Source organism: Indicator indicator, chromosome 2, assembly GCF_027791375.1.
Source record: "Indicator indicator isolate 239-I01 chromosome 2, UM_Iind_1.1, whole genome shotgun sequence".
In the NCBI taxonomy this organism is placed as follows: domain Eukaryota; kingdom Metazoa; phylum Chordata; class Aves; order Piciformes; family Indicatoridae; genus Indicator; species Indicator indicator.
Window position 1 is genome coordinate 26,601,190 of NC_072011.1, and position 14,336 is coordinate 26,615,525.

The window sequence follows — 14,336 nt, forward strand, 5'->3', positions numbered from 1 at the left end:
ATTTAATAAGGCAGCACTGTATTATCCCTGCAACAACAATATGATACAGCGAGCAAAGAGAAGGGGAGAAAGAAATAATTTCATTTTCCCTCATGGCCACTCCATTCTTATCTCTGTTTCTTTTAAACTGCCACTTCTAATTTCAGAACTGTTTAATTGTTCCCATGATTGACTTGTGCTGGAGGGATGGAAATGAGTGTGATAATAAGATCGTGATTTTTTCATAGAAATATATGAGAGAAAGAGCATATTGCAGCATGTTGAGTAGAGGAGAAGCAGTGGCAGCTGCTGCTGAGAAGGATCTGCCTGGCTGATTCTATTTGCTTTTCTTTTCTACCTCTAAATAGACATAAACCCCTCTGGAGATTACCGTTATTTACTCTGGAATGTAACAGTAGGCTGGCTAGGTACTGGGCAGAAAAGGCAATCAGTTGTGTTTTCCCATTGTCCTGAAAGGACTAAGCCTCAGATATGCCCTGAATCAGACAATGGAGCAGGAGCCAGGAGGTCTGGTTTTTCAGGAGATTGCCCACGTTGCCCAGGTTTGTCTGAGCATGCTCTGGGGTCCAAGTGGGCCAGGTGTGTGTGCCTTTGGCCACATTTGGAGAAAACTGATTCTATATGTTAAGGTATCAGGTTTCTATCTTTCAATCTTTCTTGCCACTGGCCATCATTATCTTGAGAAATCTAGAGATACTAGACCAAAGAGTGCTTTGCCTTGCTTAAGATCTGGGAGAGAAGCCATGAGCCTTACTTTGCAAGCCTGAGAAGCCAAGCCCTGCTTTACCTTGCAACCCAGAATCTGTGCCGTGCCTCAGTTTACCCAGAAAGGTGCAAGTGGCCTTCAAAGTAGCACGTCGTAAAAGCCCGGGAGCAGACAGACGTGTCTTGCCAGGCCGAGGGACAAACCTTGGGGGAGCCAAGACCCCGGGACAGTTTTGTTTTATTAGAAGCAGCATTCAGAGCCTCTGCAAAGATTGCAGTAAAAGAACCCCTCCATAGCAGGCAAAGCTACAAAAGCTGCCAAGCCCAGAGCTGCAGGGATGAGAGCTGCTCAAAGGCTGAGTACTGAAGACACCCCAGATCACAGCCTGCCTGGACAGCCACATCATCTACCTGCCTGCAGCATGCCAGGGATGCATCCTTCACAGAGCTGCAGGGACGAGCTCTCCTGCCCCAGCACAGCAGTGTGTGCATGCAGACACCACTGCCGGTCAGCGTGAATTCAAACGTGCCACGTCTTCTTGGCATGATAAACGCAGTAACCGAATACACTGGACTCAAGTAATTTGCAGTGAGTAACCCAGCAAAGCTGATTTTTATAGGCATCTGTTAAAAGGTTCTGTTGCCCTAGCGAGTTCTAGAGCCTCCCTTGTGTGCAAAGTCACATGTTGCCAAAGATTTTTTTCTTTAGGGGTTTAAATTACTGTTTGTTGTTTCTGGTTTTTCTTTTGCTAATATTGTTTAAATTGTTACATGTTCCTGCTGGTGAGATACCTTTTCTATGACCAAATATTTCAAACCAGTAAATAGGTTTTATTAATACTTTCCACAGGATTTTTTTAATTAATAAATTTCTATATTTCTATTAATCATTCTACCTATTAAATATTAATAACCATAACACCCATTTGGAATATAGACTGGGATGGCCCTGAAGGAAAGTCTAGAGCTGGCTGGGATAAGTTCATACTCAAATGCTGTCCTTTCATTTTGTTTCTGGGAAGATCATGGTCATCTGAAAACCTCGACACAAAAGCAACCTTGAGTTCAGCTATTTAAGCTGAAGGTTTAAGGTCTAAGTGCATACGAGATGAGGCAAAGCACAAGGTAAAGCACAGAGCAAAAGCAAGCAAATTGTTCGTTATAAAACGGTTTTCTTGAGCAGAGGCTCTGTAATTCGTCCCCTTAGTGACTGTCAATGCAGATAGCAAGGTGAACACCTCATACTTATGTTTCCTGCCAGGAGATAGGTCGGCATCCTCTCACTATCATTTCCAGTGGTAAGTGGGAGGCCAATAAGAAAGCAGAAGTTTCTAAAAACACTGGGCAACATGCTGTGCAGCACAGGCCTTTCCCTTTCTAAGGCTATCTCCACTGCACATAAGAGCAGCCTGCTTCTAAAACTCCATCCTACCATGCCTCTAGAGTCAATAGTAAAAGAAAGCACTGCTCTGAGGAGGACCTATGTCTTTCAACATGTCTGTATAGCATCAATACAAGTACAAGAGGATGAAAAACAACATGCTTAACAAAACGTAAGGTATAGAAAAAGCAGTCTGAGAGATGCCGAAAGGATGGTGGAATAGGCCAACAGAAACCTCATGTAAGTTGTCCCAGTTTAGGCTGGGTGTCTTTAAGAACCACCACAACTATGACATAGGTCAAAAAGGAGAAGTACAGCCTGTACAGCTGGGATGGTCTAACCCCACATACTTGTCCATGCTAGAGGTGAACTGAATAGGTAGCAGCTTTGTGGGAGGGCACTTGAGAGGTCCTTCTGAGCAAGTTGTATAAGAGGTGGCAGCAGTGTGGCTTGTGATGAAGGCAGCTAATCACATACCAGGCTACATAATCAAGTGCACAGCCAGTAACGTGATTATTCCCCATTACTACACACTGGCAACACCACACCTTAAATAGGGTTCACTCTTGGGCCCTACAAACAAAGCAAGACATTGACAAACCAGAGAGTCCAGCAGCGGAACACTGAGATCGCTGAGGGGCTGGAGCACACCATATGAGAAAATTTTTTGTATAGCCCAGAGATAAGACCAGAAAGAAAAGGCATGAAAGAAATTGCAATGACTGGCAGAGAAGGGAGTCTCTTCTCAGTGGTGCACAGTGAAAGGGCAAGGAGTCACAGCCACATGTTGCAACAAGGGAAAAATAGGTAAGATGTAGGGAAAATAATCTTCACAGTAAAGATGGTTCAGCACTGAAGCACATACCCATTTCACAGAGAATCTGTGAAGTCTCAATTCTTGGAAGTACCTGCATCTTCACTCTGTAAGGTCCTGAGCCTCAGATCAAACTTTCTTAGCACAGCATGGAAGAGGGCTGGACTGGGTGAACGCAAGGTACCCTCCAGCTTAACTTTTTCTGTGTTTCCAAAGGTTGCAAATGAAGCACTATAAAGTCAGGAAATGCCCTGGTGTGCTTCTCCCTATCCTCTGTCTTATGCATTCACTCTTTGCACTGCAGGTGGCAGAGAGGCAACAGGAAGGAAGAAGCAGCATCTATGTAGTTACAGTGAGGCAAGGTCTGTAGGAAGAGGTAATCTCTTTTATCGGACCAACTGATGTAGATAGAAGAACTTGTATGGGATTTCAGGCATACAAATGCTTCTTCAGTCCAAAAATAGAATCAGCCCACTTCGGTGCTAAATTCAGGTTGAAAACAGTTACTCTGAATTTAGCTAGCTATGTTTATCAACTAGACCATCTGAGAAAAAGCCCACATGATTGGCATTTGCAGAGTAGTGTACATTTTTATCATTCCTCTTTATATACCTCCTGAGGGAGGCAGGGGGATAATTTTGCCTATAGAACATGAGGGGGGAAGAGAGGTTTGAAGTGTGACAAAACAGCTCAACATGGCTGAGCACAGCTTCCCAGGAGTTGCTTTGTTCATCCCAAGTTTCCCCAAAACACATGCACATACGTTAGAGTCTAGTGTGAGGTTTTGGACAATGTCTCTGAGTATGGTTGGCTCCACAGCATGTCCCACACCAATCCCTGCTGGCCAGCATGAACCATGCAAGCAATGCTCAACTTTTCCTACCACATGAGAAGTCCATGCATCAACTGCAGGCTAAGCAAAGGCTTCACCTTCTGCATCCCTGGTGGCTTCTTTACAATACACCAAATGTGCCACCTGGCCCTTCAGACACCACTGGCTGATGGGAAACAAAGTCTCAGTCCTGAGGTGCTCACCTGAGCCTCCCACCATCAACAGGGCCTGGCAGAAACTTGGAACTGTGCTCTCCACAGACTTCATCCATCACTACAGACACCAGCTGGATGACCTCCTGTCCCTCAGGCCCCCACCCAGAACTGGGGGAAACCTCTGGGCCTGGGCCTTGCCTTCCCTCAATTGCATTTCAGCCTGAGACTTAAGGATGGACCCAGGCTTGATTTGGGATCGGCCCTCTGAGGTGCTGTTCTGCAACCCTGCTGCCCCTTCCCAAGCCTACAGCAGGGCCCCCAAATTTACTGCAAGCACTCACTGTTCCTGCACCAGCATTAACTTCCAGTTGGGAACCATGTCCTCCCCAACTCAAGGTCAGTGCAATGCAACTACCCAGGCTTTTGGGATAGCCTCTTCCTCTACTCAGTTGCTTCTTGTGCTAACTACTAATGCTTCTTGCACTAATTACTGTTTTCTCCATTTTTGTTTAAGAATGGCTCAACTTAGACTACTTCAAAGCCCTCCAGACAATCAACATCATGCATCCCTTCTCTAAAATCATGTTATAAAATGAAAAATCCTGGCCCCCACTTTCTGTTTCCTCCACATCTTTAATTAGAATTGCTCTCCAAATTTGTCTTGAATATATATGTTCCTTATGTAACTAGAAGTCAATTAACTTGGACACAGTGCCCAGCTGTGCCTAGCTGTTACTTCTTTCCTTCCTCCTCCTCTGCCTCTGCTATTATTTGGTATGGGTGGTGTGTTTGCTATTTTCTAGCTCAGTGACAATGCCTTTTATTTGGCATCCTTTTTTGAAAAGCTCCTTAACTTCCAATGCAATGCACCATTCCTTTCACCACAAGCTTTCAGACTCCCCAGAGGCAACCTAAGGAGAGATGAGCAACTATGGTACCTATTCAGACAAAGCTAACTCCTTTCCTCTTGACCTGGTGTTTAGCCCTTCTCTCACCTCCCTCTCTTCTTCACTCATCTTCATTTGATCCACCACAGGAATCATAGAATTGTTTCAGTTGGAAAGGACTTTCAAGATCATCGTGTCCAACTGTCAACCCACACCACCGTGCCCACTGTACCATGTCTCAAAGTGCCATGTCTACATGTTTTTTGAACACCGCGAGGGATGGCGACTCCACCCTTTTCTGGACAGCTGGTTCCAATGCTGGTATTATCCAAACTTCAATGGGGAGAAGTCTCAAAATTAACAAAGTTCCACATTTTATAAACAGGTGACTGTTCAAACAGAAGACTAGGGTCCCCTCCCAAACTTTTCATTCTATCAGTCAAAACACAGCAAGAGATTAATTATCATGGGAAACAGGAGAATTTCAAAGTTATGTGTAAAGATAGCAAAACAACTAACTTTTTTTTTTTTTAAACCTAAGAATAATCATGCAAACTCACAGGAACCCAGGCTTCATCCTCTCTGTGAGTCAGAGGGATAACTCTTTGGGAACGTAGTGCAGGCTCAAGCCCTTTGGGTAGGATTTCACATCAGTGCTACTCCTGTGGATTCCACCTGTTATTATCACTGGGAGCAGACATGAGCAACACCATGGACTCGTCTCAGGGGTGTATTTGGTTTGGCTGTGTCTGTTGCTTAGGTGATTGGCACAGATTGTACTTACCTCTTTCTTGTCAAATAGAGGGAAATGGCAGTCATATTGAGTACCCTCAGATCCTACTAACACAGTGAAAAGACATGCAGCAGAGTTTCTGGGTTAGATTGCCCTAAACAGCCAGTGACAAATGAGGTGCATGCAGTACCACATAGGCAGATGTAACTACAAGAGAGAAAAGTGACTGCAGCTTTCCTCAAGCTTGCCCTGCTTACACCCCATTTGCATCAAACTGGGGATTTGCACATGCTAAAAGTAGTTGAGGAAGTTATTTCTAAATATTTCAGCATTTTAAACCACCAATGCTTTGCTTTCTGTACTTTATTTTTCATAGTTCATCTGTATCTGTATGTTCACAGCCTCATGAGATTATGTTATTTCCAACAATTTTTGGATAGCTACTTGAAGTCTGTATTATCTGGAGAAGTCATATCCAGGCAGCTTAATGTCAAGTCAAATGCAACTATCCTCAGAGGTTTTTTTTTTCTCTCAATATCACCCTGTTTAATGGAGTTTTCACAAGCACTTCCCTCTCACTGTTTTTTGGTCATCTAGAAATTATAGCGTTACATTTTCTCAGAGGCTACTTGTGTACTCGTTCTTGACCTAGAACCAAAGATCTTTGCAAGCAACGTCCACAGTACAGTAGCACTTCCTAGAGCACCACAGAAACACAATTAAGCACACTTTCTTGCTAATCTGAGAAAAAGGGGCTACAAATTGAAGATTAATTTCTCCTTCATAATTGTCTTCAACAAACTAAGTACAACAAAGTGATTTCCAACACCGATTGAGTTGGTGAAATCCTTTGAAGTCATCCCTGACAATTCACACAAATGAGTACAGGATTTACAGAGCATTTGGATACTTTCAAATAAGCCTAATGCAAAGTTCTTCAAAACCTATGAAAATACTCCTTTCCTCCTCAAACTTCAGTTACCTTTAGTTAAGGTTTCTGTTTCATCACTAAAGTTAGGCCTAGCAGGCATGTCCTTGCAGCAAAGAGAGCTTTCTCAAGGTCTGGTCACAATAGCACAAACTGAGGTGTATTTTGCAAAATTTGCTTTTGACAATTCTAGGCAATAGTTAAACATTTGCCCTGGAAACTTGTTCAAGCAATGTTGGGTGCATTCAGCAAGGAAAGAGATCAGGAACATTTGAAGGCCATGCTGCGAAATAGAGACAGAGCTGAGGTTGAAATCTCTATTCCAGGCTCAACACCTGTGTCTGAGAACAAAAGGGTCACACAGAGTCCTAAAGACACAAGGCCTCTTTGAGGTCTACAAACAGCAAGTAAGGGTACTTACTGAGCATGAGCACTGCAAGAGAACTTTGATGCAAATTATTGTATTAGGTAGATAAATACACAGGAAATTTTTTTTCTCCCTTTTTTTTTTCTTCACCTATTTTATAAATAATCTGATAATGTATTGTTCAGAATTTTACTTTATAGTTCCCTGAACCTACCTTGTATTTTCAGAATACTGGCAACTGTCAAAGCCAATTTTGGACTAGCAATATTTTAAAATTCAGGTGTAGGATTATTTTTCTGCAATTCAGCATCTGAGTGTCTCCACTATTCCCAAAAGGTAGCAAATGATTCTGCATTGGTGCATCAGTGACAAAGCATGGATATGTGTGGAAAGATCTGTTAACAGCAAGGCATCGGGAGGGCAAACAGGAAAGTGGGATCCTTTTGCAGTTTGTGGCAATGTGAACTTGCAATAAATGATAAAATAGACCTATTAAAAAAAAAAAAAAAAGAAGAATGAACTTATGTTGGGAAAACACACCATAATCAGAAAACCACAATTACATGGAAAAGCAGGCACTGCACTGTCAAAGGATTCCATTATGGTTTGTATCACTTTCTCCTGTGGTTTACTCATGGTATAAACACACATACCTGCACACATACTTCCCATTCTTCACTTCCACTCCCAATAACAGCAAAAATAAACATGCAAAATAATATTTAAAAACTCTGTATTCAGTAATATTCACACCAAAGTATATGTATAGATATATCCATTAAAATTATGAACATTTCTAAATATATTTTATGTATCATACATATATTTATATGTATAATTACATATCCACAGAAATAGTCTTGCTGTGCTAAAGCCAGCAGTGAAAGCAAAAACAGGTTTCACAATAGGACACCCATATATGCACATATTTACTGGCTGTTTGATTTGTGAATTTATTTACAACTGAACTCTATCATAATAAATGCTTACTGTTCTATTGTACAAACGTAATAGTAAAGGTTTAGGTTTGTTGTTTTTCTTTTTAAATACAAAGACTGCAAATGAATACATGAAAAAAATTACACACCATGTACAGTATTTATAATTTATAAATGCAAAGTTAAGACCTCTTTAAATTATTGCACTTGCATATTTTTGTGATTTTTTTTTACAAAGACTGTTTTATATGTATCATATATATATGTGTGTGTGTGTGTGTGTAAATACATATATATATAAAAACAAATTCTTCAGCTCACTGAATGTAGTAAAGTTGAATGTTGATACCTTGAAGTCCACTCTTCTTCACATAACAGCCCAATCTGAATTTTGAATACATATGAATCTACTCTACAAATCAGTTTGATCTACCCTATAAAGCAGTCTGTTATTTAGGTTTTTTTGGATGGAGTGTACACCCGTATTACAATCGAGCACAGTTTTTGGTCCGAAAGCAAAATGAGTTACGATGTGCCTTTGCTGGATCGGGACATAGAACCTAAATTTGGTACATGAACTAGTTGCCTTGTAGTAGTGTGCAGAAAGTCTTTTCTCTTTTTAGAATGAAAAAATGAATTGTTCCACTTCACGTAACTGCTCCTATATCACAGTGTTTGAGGCAAATGCATTATTTCAAGAGGGTCATAATTGTTTTGAGCATCTAACAATCTCTGTTTTTCAACACAGTATTTGCTACCCCTACAAGTTTAACACTTAATGTTCTAAATGCAATCACAGTAAACTGATCATATTGTTCTAAGTTTAAACATAGGAAAGAAGTCTGTGCTATATAAAAAGTTGATTTCTACACTGCATGTGCCCTCCAATGTAAATATGTTTTATCAAATACTCCAGCTATAAAAAGCCAACCTATTCATTACTCTAATGATTATTCACTAAAAAAACCCCAAACTACTACCATGAGTTGAACCATTATAGGAGAATGTTGCATTACAATACAAAATTCATAGATTAACTATAACAATGGTGTTTCTGTCAGTGCTGTAATAACATATGCAACATCCCAGATGATTATCATGCTATGTCAACTATTTTCTCACTTAGTGCATACCTTTCAGGCACCATTTCAGAACACATGAGAAATGCTCAGCTATGGCTTCAAACAGTCCTTTTATATTTACTGGACTTAGAAGGGAAATTAAAATTGTTAACAAAGAATGTAGTTCTGGGAGTAACATGGGAAAGGAGAGATGTTTGGGTTATTTTATGCATTCCTATTGATTTTGGGTGAGATCAGTTTTAGCAGGAAAAAAATGTAAGGAAGAATGGCTTTTGGCAGTTTAACTTAATGAGCCAGATGTCTTATAAATCTAAATGTCTTACTCTGTTGAGTTCAGGCATCAGTTTAAATTCTTGGTGGTTTTGACTTTGAAGTGTGGATTTAAACGTTTTTTTCTATTAAAAAAAAAAAAAAGACAAACCTGCATCTGAACTCTGTAAATGGTAAGACAGACTACATTTGTTTAGAAAATACAGCCCATTGTAACCATTTTTGTTGATCTAGGTACTAACAATGAGTAACATTTTGTTGTAACCTTTCCCCTTTTACACACCAGGAAAATAAACCAAACCACAAACACTGAAGCCAAATGTTTTAATACTAATGGACATTATACTATAGCAAACATAAATTTTATGTGGTTCGGATAGGTCTTTATCAGAAACAACCTGATTGACTTGGGACATTAACAGAACAACTTACTGCCAATCTGACAAATTTGCTAGGGAAACCTGTTCTGTATCACCATTAACAAACTTCAAAACATTAAATATTGTGTGAAACTGCCTACTATTTTGAATGGTAAATAACAGAACTAGTAACATCTTTTCTCCCAATAAACACAAGATTAATCCAAAGCTTTCCATGACAAACACAGTTTGATAAGGAATACTTTTTGCAACACTTGTAAGATCAGCATCCAAAGAGGGAGAATAACAGCAAACCTACTTAACCCATGAAGGAAAAACATTCCATCCAGTTGTTGGGGTACCTGAATTTCAGAGTGTATTTTTATAGCCAGCATAGATGGTGTCACCATGGATGGTGTCTCAAGTACTTAGTGGATGAAAGGTTGCATCTGCATTTTTAGTTAAAAACAGAACTGCTAAGGAGTAAAGTTGAAGACACAGCATGAGATACTATTTATCCTGCTTCGCTGTAATTGTTTCCTTACTGGTTTTGTTTGTTTGTTTTTTTTTAATTCCAAAACAGTAGTAGCAATGAATTTTTGCACTTAGAACTAAAAAGGCAAACTGAAAAAAAAACCTACGGGGCTGCTGCTATGTGACCTGTATTATTCAAATAAGATAACTCATATTGAAATCTCAGCCTCTGGAATATCTGCATTACTGCAAAGGCTTGGGTGCATTTATGCATCATGTAACTATGTATCACATATTGTACACACGTACAGATACCAGTATGTGCTCGACCATAACAGGAGGCAAAACTCAAGAGGCCAAGTCATTTACATGAAACCTGTAAGATGGCATGCTTGTAAGAGCAATACAGCTCAGCACACAAGATGGAAAATGAGAACGTGTTCTGTCTTTAAGTCAACCCTATCGTTTGTTGCAGGTATAAAAATGGCCTTTTTATCACAGAACTACTGCATTACCTGTGAGAAGGCATATAATGCAGCATAGGCTGTATGTGAAAGGTATAAAAAAAGACTGTGTTTTCATTTCCTGTGTGGATCAATATGAAGATTTTTTTCTCATTATTTTTAAGAGAAAAATGAAAGCAAATTAATTGTCGTTGAAACGTACTCTGCACAATTGCACTAAATTTAAAAGAGTAGCATTAAACATAATGTTTTAAAGTCTGTGCCTACTTTGTAAGGCTGAAGATGAAGTCAGCACAGAACTGTAAACACAATATTTTTAGAGTACTTCTCTCAGTTATTTCTTCACTAAAAAAGGCAGTTCTAAGCCTGGAAATTTTGCTGAACTAGGGGAAAAAAGCTAACAGACAGAAGGAGAAGTTTCCTAATTTCAGTCATTTTGGGATGGGGAAAAGGAGCAGTAGAAGACATGCAATGCTACTGTGCAACACAAAAACTAGTCAATACAAAACCAATTTTGATTTATGGTATCTTATTGTATTATTATGGTATTTGATGATATCTTATCTGACCAGACTTTTCTAACAAGGCTTTTGCTCCTAGCAGATAGCATACTTCAGGTACATCTCTAATGCCTTTTAAATTACAACTCAGCAGGTAGAAATAAAAATGATGACTTAATTGTGAGCTATACAAGGAAATCTTTGTTGTCACGTTTAAATTTTGATTCTTCTGTCATTGTGGATACAAAAACTCCAACTTGAAACTTGACTTTCATATCAGAGACAAATATGGAGTACTTCCAGTGTTTTAAGGGAGGAGTTTGTCTAGGTTTATAAATCCTTCTGAAGAACAAAGCACCATCACTAGTTCTTTCAATATTTGCCTTGTAAGTGACAGTTTGTATTAGGATGCTTAATGAAGGACTTTAAAACTTTAACCTGAATGTCAGTTTTCCTTTAGTTTGCAGCAAGAGAAATCATTGTAATTTAAGCATGAATTATAGTCTCTAAGTATTCTGCTGGAGTTCAAACTGATTACAAGTAGATCACACATAAACATTCACGATAGCAATGGGTATATTGTTCTATTTATAGCCAAGAACTTCCAAGTGACACTGGTGTTAAAGCCAGCCACAGTACGGTATAATAAAAGTACCATTGAAACCTCTACTAGAAAGATACAATTTAGAAGTACCCCCTAAGATTCCACACCCCTACCCATCCTGTTGTGTCCCCCCGCCCCCATCAGTTTTAAATTAAGGCCTCAGCAATGTAGCCCATGAGATAAGGCCAGTCTTTTATATTCACAAGTTCTAAGTTCTCTTTTGATAGCTGACTTCAAAACATCTTGGTTGTCGTTTTCCCTCTGATCACGTTGTGTCATTGGTGTCCCGAGATTGGCTGCCACAGTCATTTAGCTGAGGTAACTCCATGGGTGTTACCTTCCTAAGCAGATCTGCTTCTTTGCTAGCATTTTGTAGCTTCTCTTCTTCTTTTTTTTTTTTTCTTTGTTTGGTTTGGTTTTGTTTGTTGTTTTGTTTTCAAATCAAAATGAAACAAAAGAAAAAAAATCCCCAAATCAAGAAGGGATGCTTTTCAGGTCAAAGAAATCTATTGTTGCTGCTTAGTCATCGATCTTCACGGGAAGTGAATCTGAGGTCCCAGGAGCAAGGGACTGAGAGGAAATCCATATAGAGGCTTCCTCACCTCTTGTTACTTTCTCCCACTGGTTGAGATTGTCCCTGTAGATGTAAAAAAAATCAGAGGTAAAGCACTTTCACACAAGAATTAGTTCCTAACAATACTGTCTGCTGTACTGTACTTTGAGGTTTATGATGTTTATAAGCATCTGTACGTTATCAAGCTTTTATCACCTTTACCATATTTCATCTGTCACCTTCAGTTACCCCATTCTGTAACCCTATGCAGCTCATACAGATGCTGACTACGTATAAGCCTACAGCACACCTTCCCCAGAACAAGCCCTCATGCTAAAGGCCAGCATGTGTTTCCATTACAAATTTCTTGTCCTCATGGCTGCAGAGAAAATCAAGGTGTGACCCAAGAGAGATATACCTGTAGAGACTCTGAAACAGCAGTGTGGAGACAAGAAGCCTTCCTCACTAGGGACTGCAGGGATTTTACATCAGCATATTTCGGACCTTTTCTAAAGCACCAAAGATCAGGGCTCTTGCCAGGAAACTTCCTTCACTGAAAACCACAGAAGCACATTATGCCTTCCAAAACTCCTGCAAATAGGTTGCCTAGCAGTGTATAAAACGTTGCATGCCAACACCTCAGTGTAAATTTTTAATTACAAATGTGGTGATCATACTATATGTCCACTACATATAAAAAGTATCCCTTTCTTGAGAATTTTTATTTATTTATTTGGCCAACCCCCAAATCCAAACTTTGGTTCAGAAGCCATAAAATGATGATAAATTAAGCTGGTAATGTTCCAACAATCTGAAGGGAGTACAGAGCCTTGTCTTACTTGCTGTACACTAGAACCACTCCAGTAACTTAGAAGTCTATGTTAATGATATCAAATAGGAAATCATACTTGGAACCTATTGCTAATCTAGCATTCAGTCTTCAAACACAGAGATAAAGAGAGCAAGCTCAGCTGTTTCATTTTAATACTATCAGATACCTAGATCCTGACCAACAGTTTTTAGATGACTTCAGTAAAAAAAACAGGATGGTAAAGGTACTAAGGCCTCATATGGCACATGTCATATTATCGTATTACATTGGAATTTATGTGGCAGAGCTCTTCTGAGTTTTATGTCACAGCTTTGCCAAAACAGTTGATAAAGCACCAAATAATGAGCTGAAAGAACGGAGAAAAAGCGGAGGTAAGAAAAGAAAAAGCTGAATTTTCTGTGGATGGATGAAGGCAGTATCTGATGAGTTTATTGAAGGGAGCTGGCGCCCTCTAGGGGAACACCTACACCATTTTCTCCAGGCAGATGGAAACTGATCTGCCTGTGCTCCAGGCCAACTGGAAGTCATGAAGTCAGTGTTCACATACAGCACCCCATCTCAGCTAACAGAATCACAGAATGGGTTCGAAGGGACCTCTGGAGATCATCGGGTCCAACCCTTAAGCCTACAGCACCCAGGCACCAAGGATCAGAAAAACTACTGCCACTACTCGTTGGTCCCTTTCCTGAAACTGGGAAAATAACAAGTGCAGCCAAAATATTTTTAAATTATATCCATTTCAGCCAAAATTGAGAGACCAGAAGGCACATGGAAAATTCTTTGTCTAAATTAAAGGGAAAAAAAAATCACTTCACCTCATCCGCAAAATAAATATACTGTTACAGATTTGCCACTTTGGTAGACTGAGTACCTGGACTACAAAACATAGGACTTACTCTGAACACTGAAACACAGATGGTGGATAGTTTTGAGCTACATGCCAATGCAGTATTTAAAAATATGGAACAAATTATCAGTAAAGAAAACCTTCTAGATTCTTAGCTGCTACCTTACCTCATAGAAATTAGTGACTGGTACCTTTTTTTTTTTTTTTTTTTTTTTTTTGTAAAAGAGGTAGCTAATATGATTCGTTTGTCTTTGTGCTCTCACTGAAGCTCTGGCTCCTAAGTGTCTGGAATAAATGCCCAGAGGCTCTCAAAATAAAAACCTTGATGCTGACATGCTGCCTTGGCTGCTAATGCTGCTATTATTTGCAGCTGGTATCTGCGTTTCAAACTCAAGGACATAGCAGCTTAAATACTGTGTTTCAAGAACAGGTACTGCTAGTGAAAGGGTGATATCAAAACTGGTTCAGTCAGCAGCTGAGGCAATAGCAAACAGGAGTGAGGCTCTATTCCTCTCATCACACAGTTACCCATCAAAAATAAAGGAAAAAAAAGTGTAAGTGCAAAATCATCTATTTGAAACACTCAAGAGCAACCTAAGATTTGCAATAAA

General features: G+C 39.6%; 1 protein-coding gene across 1 annotated transcript in view; it reads right to left on the minus strand.

Moving 5' to 3' along the window:
• Positions 1-12,012: 12,012 nt before the first annotated feature.
• Positions 12,013-14,336, minus strand: part of PDE10A (phosphodiesterase 10A) — a 180,965-nt gene continuing 178,641 nt past the window's right edge. The window contains exon 22 of the mRNA XM_054399026.1: positions 12,013-12,130. Coding sequence (XP_054255001.1) covers positions 12,013-12,130 — 118 coding nt within the window. The remainder of the gene's footprint in view (positions 12,131-14,336) is intronic.